General features: G+C 33.5%; 1 protein-coding gene across 1 annotated transcript; it reads right to left on the bottom strand.

The window, feature by feature from the left end:
• Positions 1-1,686: 1,686 nt before the first annotated feature.
• On the bottom strand, positions 1,687-2,933 carry LOC133816511 (protein CURLY FLAG LEAF 1-like). The gene is made up of 2 exons (XM_062248965.1): positions 2,470-2,933; positions 1,687-2,358 (listed from the first exon to the last, which is right to left on the bottom strand). The coding sequence occupies exons 1-2, from the start codon at positions 2,710-2,712 to the stop codon at positions 1,957-1,959; spliced, it is 645 nt and encodes a 214-aa protein (XP_062104949.1). The 5' UTR covers positions 2,713-2,933; the 3' UTR covers positions 1,687-1,956.
• Between the last annotated feature and the right edge of the window lie 5,386 nt (positions 2,934-8,319).

Genomic DNA, 8,319 nt, shown 5'->3' with positions numbered 1-8,319 from the left:
TGGTCGCAGGTAAACTTCGGCTGCTTACTACTTATAATTTATCTTCTGGTCGATATCCTAGCAGAGTTTCTCCAAGTGTCAGCAACGTGTCTGGGAATCACGTGCCACGTCATCTACGCCAGTTTTTTGGATAACAATAAGTATAATTATATATATTATTTGTTAGTTGAATGTTAAATTTGTTATGAAAAATAATTAGTAGAAAGCTATTTTAAAATAAAATGGTTGAAAGTTTATGTTTAGCTACCGAAAAATTAGTTGCTACTAAAATATAGTAGCAAATAATACATAAAGTTGTCAATTTTATATTTGGGCACAAAAAGATTTAACTACCAAAAGAAAATTGTTAGCTATATTTATTATGCTACTTATAATTTTGGTAGTAGTAATATTTGGACTTATTATTTTAGAATTTACAATGAAATCATTTTGCTACGATAATTTAGTTGCAAAATATAACTAATTGCTACCAATATTATGTGGTAGTTCAAAATTTTGTAGCTAAAAGTCTTTGTTTTGTAGCTCAATTATGTGAAATCGTTAAAGATTTTACACATTAGAGTATAAGGCCAATTATGCTTTGTATTTATTCACCAATCTTAACAACCTTTCATTCTCCAACTCTCTAAAACATTGTCCTACAATATACACATTTTCACTCATCCATCAAATCTTACATGGTATCAGAGCCAAATAGCTCCAACTAGCACCTGATCCAAAACAATATAGTGAGTCATAAAGAGCTACTATAGGTCTGGTTCAAGATTGGTCCTAAAAATGAGCCACCATCTTGAGGGGACGATTAAAGTGTCCTACATCGAATAGAGTAAGGATACCACAACAATCATATATATAAGATCACAAGTTACTCCACTCATGATCAATTGGTTTTGAGAATGAACCTCAAATCACCTATCTATACTATGGAACCTTTCATTCATAAACTCTCTAAAACATTCTTCTACAATCGAAATTTTCCTTCTTTCTAAAACATTTTCCTACATTCTAATTTCATCAATTTCTCAAATCTTACATTTTGCTAGTTTAAAATGCACAAAATGTTGTGATTTATATGCATTTAAAAAATAAAAAGCATGTCAAATTATTGTGTGAAATTCGAGTGAGTAAACTTGAGTGTGACTAGCATTACTTGAAACAAAATTATTTATCATAATATTGTTGGTAAGAGGTACCTAAGTAAATATTGGAGATGTCCCCAAAAAGAAAAGATTAAAAAAAGTAGTTGATTATTAGAGGAGAAATTAAGAAACAACCATCTCAATAATAGTTTGTTAATTTAAAATTCCGGAAATTTATTGGGAAACTGGTGATGATATAACAGACCTACCTACTCAGGAGACACAATGCTGGGCTGGGACGTCGAATTTTCACACGAATGGCTGCATAACATGCAATGCATCCCTATATTATTTGTTGTAATTAATATTATTCTGATCATTCAACTAATAAACAAAAACATAAAAAATAAAAAATTGATCCATTAGTAAACGTATTGATTGCTTCACACGCTGGGCCGTTGGATGTTAGATGTCACAATTATCATAATATATATTGTATATTTATAGATGTATACGTACATATAGAGGCAATCATAAATACTTGTACCATAAGATCCCAACAAAACGACGCTGCATATCTAACAACTAAATTACATGGGCATACATATAGATGATAAATCATATATTTACTTATTCCTTGTAGTTGAATACACAACAACATGCATATATATATATATATATATATATATATATTCATCAGAAACCGATAGTACATATATAATCGATACACAGACAGACATAACTTGATTTTTGATCTAATTTCTCATGCTTAATTTTGCATTTCTAGTTCATGGTAATTTGATCATCATCATCTTCCAATTTTACACATCTCTCTCTAATAATTTATATAATTATGACATCATAATTATTTTTTCAATTAATTGAGGAGGCTTAAGGTGTTCAAAGACTTAACGGCGGCGACTTTGGACGGCGCCGGAGAACAGTTCTGGTGGCTGACGGAGGGCAGTGAGTGGATATACTTGCAGTTAGGGCATGAAGGAGAAGACTTAGAGAGTATAACTAGAAGATGACAATTGAGACAGGCCAAAGCCACCATGTTGTTGTTGTTGTTAAAACTACTCACGCCCGCAGAGGAACTTTGTCTCTTCATAATCATCGGATCCGAAAACCCATTCATCCTGTTATGATGATCCTCTGAGAACGATGACATGTTTAGCTCAAGGTCAAGCGCCGCCGCGGCCGCCGCTTGCTCCATCTGAATCGGCCAGTTCCAGCTCTTTCTCAGTGTTTTTCTGTTCAAGTAATACATTTCTCCCGACTGCCAAACACCCCAAAAGTAATATATCCACATTTATTAATATAATATTTTTCTAAAATATTGTTCATGTAAATAAATAAATATGAGAGAGAGTGAGAGTGGGAGTTTTACTTCGAGATCGAGACACTGCTCCCAATCCAAGGGTAGAGGGTCTTTCAGTTGAAGATCAACGCTGAGTGGTGGTTGATGATGATCAATATTATTAGTATTCATGAGAAAATGATGATGATCTTGGAAGAGCTTCCTTTTCCTTGAAGCGTTGCTTTGATCTGATTCCAAAGACAAACCAATATTGTTGCCGTTTGAATGAACAAAGGCCTGCGTTGGAGCCAACGACAACTCTGGAAATTCCATATATTTATCTATATATATATAAAAAAAAAAATTGATATTCAAACGTAGTACTGGGGTTGAGGAAAAGAAATTAAGGTGAAGTTATAGAGAAAAGGTGTAGCTAGTGTTGGCAGAGATGAAATTGTCGTTTGGAATAGATTAGTAGTAGTAGTAGTGGTAGTAGGAGGAGGAGTAGAGAGGAGTGAAGTGATAGAGGTCGGAAGAGGTAATGTTACTTTGGGGTACTTAAGAAGGTTCTTAAATTGGGTTGATCAAAGGCATTTAAATGGAGGAGCAGTAGGCCAAGCATTTAAGGTGACAAGTAGATATCAATTTAATGCCTCCCAAATCCTACTTCTCCCTTCTCCACACGCATTTAAGACCAATCTACACATGACCAACCTCAATATCGATTCAACCCCCCAACTCCATGAGTACGTATTATTATTATCATTATTGTTGTTGTCGTTGTTGTTGCCTTCCTAGCTACTTAATTCAATTCTCCTAAAATTCTTTACTTTAATTAATATTTTTCATTTATCAGTTTTCCACGGTCCATTTTAATTGATTAATTAATATTAATTGATCTATAAGATATATATACACACATAAGTGTAATTGTTCATTATTTCTTTTGAAGTAATTATGTAGGGTGTGACATTATTTTATTGGCTGGATATGGATTGGAGACAAAAGTTCGAGAACGAGTTATTCAACCTTTATTTATTAATAATTAATTATATCTTTTGTTACAATAAATATTATTCTAACGTGGTTTGACATTACTATATATAAAACCATATATTACAACACAATATACTAGTGTGTGCAACTTAAATTCATGCATAAAACGGTACATAATATATATTAAATATATAAATGAGGTCCTAATAATTACATGTTACAGAAATTTCATAATGGTACTTTGATTAACTTTACTTGCACTAATATTTTCATAATTATTTGTGCAGCGCTCATTATCTTGAAAGTTATATGTTTTATAAAATTATTTATGTATATTATACATACGTACTTGCATAGTACCATGCATACGTTCTCTTTATGTGCATGAAAAGTTACATATATATATATACACAATTACACATACGTATAATGTACGTATGTATACACACACATAGAGAGAACCATGGTCTCTGAATGAGACAATACGCATCTATTTAAATTATTGGCCACTAAAGTAGCTCGACCATATATATATATATATATATATATGTTTGGTTGCACGTTCATTCGTTAAACTTTCCCCTGCTACGTTTTTTTATAAAATAGCCAGCTTCTCAACCAATCGATTATAAACACATACATACAGCAACATATAGTATACAGAATTAGGTGATTATTATTATTATTATTATTAGAAATAGGAACAAATATCATATATACTAGTCATGGGGCTAGCTATTTAAAACACATTATTTACGGAAATTGCTTGCCTAACAACCAAACTTAATAATGCTGTTTGAATATATTGATGAGTCATATAATTGATCATTATCGTTTTTCTTATATTCAAATCAACCCTATTAAATATCAACTAATTAGCCTGTTGTGATTAATGTTGTGCTAGACTTCTAGTACTCGAAGAGTGTGAGGCTCTTCAGTTACTTTTAATAAACGAAGTAATCGATGTTTCTAAACTGTCTCTTGATTTTTTTTATATAGATTTATATGGGAGTCTGTTTCGTTTTCCTGTTTTTATTATAATTTATTCTAACATTAAAAAAAATAATTCTTTACATCAATTAGAATTTAATGTAACATTAAAATATACAAGTGCATGCATGTGCATCATTATACTAAACAAACATATTGATTCTATTGATCGATCGTAAAAGATAGTTTTTTCTTTAGTATTCAAACAAATATTGTCCTATATATATTAAACAATTAATTTCGCTATTGGGGAGGAATTAATTAGTTTTGATAATAATTTTGCCCAAAAAAATATATTTTTTATCAATTTTCTTTTGTCAACAAATTCAATATATATTAGTACGTATGAGGAGTACTAAGAAAATTCTCTTCTTTACTCTTTTTTGTACTTTCTTTTTAGTTTTATGACAAATGTCATATTTTAAGCAATATTTATTTATACTTAATTATTAGTCATGATATATTTTTATTACACTTATGTCACTCTAACTAAATTACTTTACTAATTTTTTCACTTACTAGAGAATAAAATTTGAAAAAAATTAGTCATATTTTTATTTTAGAAAAAGACAACATATTTTGAAGATTTTTTGTTCAATACAACAAACATTGCAGGTTTCATTTCACCCTATTCATATATAATATACATATGGTAGGTTCCATTTTTAAAGATGTATATGGCCTGTTCATAATTATACTTTCCCGGCGTGTATACATGGTGCAAAATTAGTATATACTTGTGTTGATTAATATAGAAGTCATGATGTTTTAAAAAAAAAAAAAATTATGTGCCTCCGTCAAAGCCCACCTAGTTGCTAAGTAATATCTTCTTCTGTCCATGTTTTTTTTTTTTGGTAAATCAGCTAGCTTTGTATTATGCACAACAATTACAAACACTAATCAATTACAATCTATCACTAAAACAAAAGACAATTACTTACAAAGTAAATTCCTCACCCAACTTAATCTCTCACTAAAACAAAAGACAATTAATTACAAAGTAAATTCCTCACCCAACTTAAATCCTCAATACTTAGATTCTTAGCCAACAACCAGCTAAATCTATGACAAATTTGCAACTTAATATGCTGAATTATATACCCATAAGCGGCAGCTGCAGATTCCATAAAGCTGAATTCCTAGCTACCCAAATATGGTATATACAAGCACAAATTGCACTAGTATAAGCTCTCCTTCTGCAAGAATAATGCTTACTCCTTCTGATCCAGTTCATCAACCCAGGCAGTTCAAAACGAAAAGAACCTATTCCCAACCAATTCAAGATAGGTTCCAAGCAATGTGTACTGAACTTACACTCAAAGAATAGGTGCCGATGACTTTCTGGACAAAGACCACAGATTACACACATAGTCTCTTGAATTACTCCAAATCTGTGAAGCCTATCCCTCGTCGGCAACCTCTGTTTTAACACCAACCAAGCAATAAATTTGGGCTTTGGATGACCAAGTCTATCCCATATTGCTGCATAATTCCATCTGGTTTCTGCATTATTCTTCATCAGGATGTAAGCTTTAGCTACACTGTACTGATCCCAGGCAGAGAGTTTTTGATGATATATGACCTTTAATCCATCTTTGACTCTAACCAATTGCTTCCAATACCAACTACTAGAGCTAGGAGCCACATAGTCCCACCAATCCTGCTGTTTTATGTAGACCGCATGAATCCACTTAACCCACATATTATCTTCCTTGTTAGCTATCGCCCAAACATATTTCCCTAGAGCACACTTGTTCCAAAGACCAATATCCTTGAAACCCAGACCTCCATGCTGCTTTGGTTTACAAATCTCTGCCCAAGAAATTCGCCCAGGTCCTTCCATATTATCTTCATTCTTCCATAAGAAGCCTCGACAATTCTGATTGATTTTGTCTATCACTGAACAAGGAAGAATAATCATTTGGGACCAATAAGTATTAATGGACATCAACACTAAGTTAATAAGTATACATTTCCCTGCATAAGAAAGATTTCTAGTACTCCAAATTCGAATCCTTTTCACCATTTTCTCAACCAAACACTCACACTCAGTTTTGGTAATTCTTTTGTTGCTAATTGACATCCCAAGATACTTGAAAGGCAACTTGCTACGCTGGAAACCAGAAGCTTCAGTAAGCTGATACCAACTCTCTTCATTAAGCCCAACACCATAAATTGCAGATTTCATTTTATTAGCCTTCAAACCAGATGTCTCCGAAAACAGTTGAAAACCTCTCAATAATAAGTAAGCTGCTTTGAAATCTCTTTAGTTGCTGCTTCTATCCATGTTGTCTTTATGTGCCTTCAAATGAAGATATATATATATATATAAATTTGCTAAATTTGTAATGCTATACACCCTTGTTTATTCAATACTCAGGTGAGGTGTGGTATAAAATTTCTCTGCTTTATAATGAAAAAAATAAATCTTCTAAATATGTATTATGTTTTTTATTTGTTTAAATAAAAATATAACTAATTTTTTTCTATAATTTTTATTCTCAAGTAAGCGAAAAAATTAGTGAAGTAATTTAGCTAGAGTGACATAATTGTAATAAAATTTTAATACTATGACTAATTATTAAGTACAAATAAACATTGCTTAAATTATGACACTTGTCATAAAACTAAAGAGAGAGTGCAAAAGAGAGTAAAGAAGAGAGTCTCTTTAGCACTCCTCCGGTATGTATATGTTCGATATCATATATTAAACTTGTATTTATACACTGTTATGCCCAGATTTCGAGACCTGGGATTGTGACCTCGAAAGTTGAACTCGTCAAGTGTGAGCTCGAGATATCTAAAGCACATCGTGGTCCAGATGTCAAACCCTCGAAGCAAGGTGGCAACCTCGAAGATATGTAACCTCGAAGTTCTTTCTAAGCTCGAAAGACATAGCATAGGAGTATATCCATTGTCGGTTGTCTTCGGATCAAGTAGCCCGAGCTTGGCATGGGTATAAGCTCGGAATGTAACAGCCTCGGTGGTATTTACTCGCTCTGATCCGGTCTTGGGGTAAGGTGGCTAGCTCATAATTTACCTAAAGACCTGGTCCAACATGATATTGATTACCGATCTCGAACGACGTAATGGGTCATCTGATGAGACGCGTTCCATACATTTAAAGATATTTATTGTTGTAACTTCCCTACGTTAAAGGGGCATTAACTAGTCTGTTATATGCCTCCTGGTCTTCAGGGGACGTTTCCTTGTATATAGGATTTACATAATTTAATGTCATTATTCCCATTAATGAAGAGGAGTATCTTCCCGAAATATGTGGGAACGAACTCTGAGAACCCTCTATAAATAGATAGATCATGAACACTTAGAGGGGACGAATTTTTGAGATCTTGAGAGAAATTCTGGAAAATTCATCCCTGAAGAATTTCCTGAAATATCCAAAGTCTTAATAAAAATGTCTCGTGGACTAGGCAGAGTTAACTGCTAAAGCACATAAAACTCTTGTTGTTATTCTGTATTATTTATCTGCGCCATAGTTCTTGTTGTTTAATTGCTCTACGTTTTAAGTTGACGAAAAACGGCGTCAAGAGTTTGGTGCTTTCATTGAGAGCCTTAAGCAATACAATCCCTGATTATCTATGGCTGCGTATGATCAGCATATTCCTAAAGAAAACTATCCACGGCGCCCTGGGAAGCAGCCGTTGACAAATCCTGAACTTGAAGAGAGAAGTGAGTCCTCCGATTCTCGAGGACCTCCAGCAACTCCGGCTCCAAGAGACGATGAGGACATGTACTATAATCTTGAACGGTAAGAAAACAGTTGGCTGAAGCCAAGAAGCGGAACGAAGAGTTGGCTAGGTTACCCACAGATGCGCAGGCGGCTCAGCCTCAACCTCCGCAGGAGAACCAAGACCCACCTCCGCAGGACGTTCATGTTCCTCCCTGCAGGCCTCGTGGGCGACCTCGGAAAATCGCTGCCACAAGAAGAAC

The sequence above is a fragment of the Humulus lupulus genome, chromosome 2 (genome assembly GCF_963169125.1).
Source record: "Humulus lupulus chromosome 2, drHumLupu1.1, whole genome shotgun sequence".
Lineage (NCBI taxonomy): Eukaryota > Viridiplantae > Streptophyta > Magnoliopsida > Rosales > Cannabaceae > Humulus > Humulus lupulus.
Note: the sequence above shows the minus strand (reverse complement) of the source record. Positions and strands in the feature narration are given on the sequence as shown.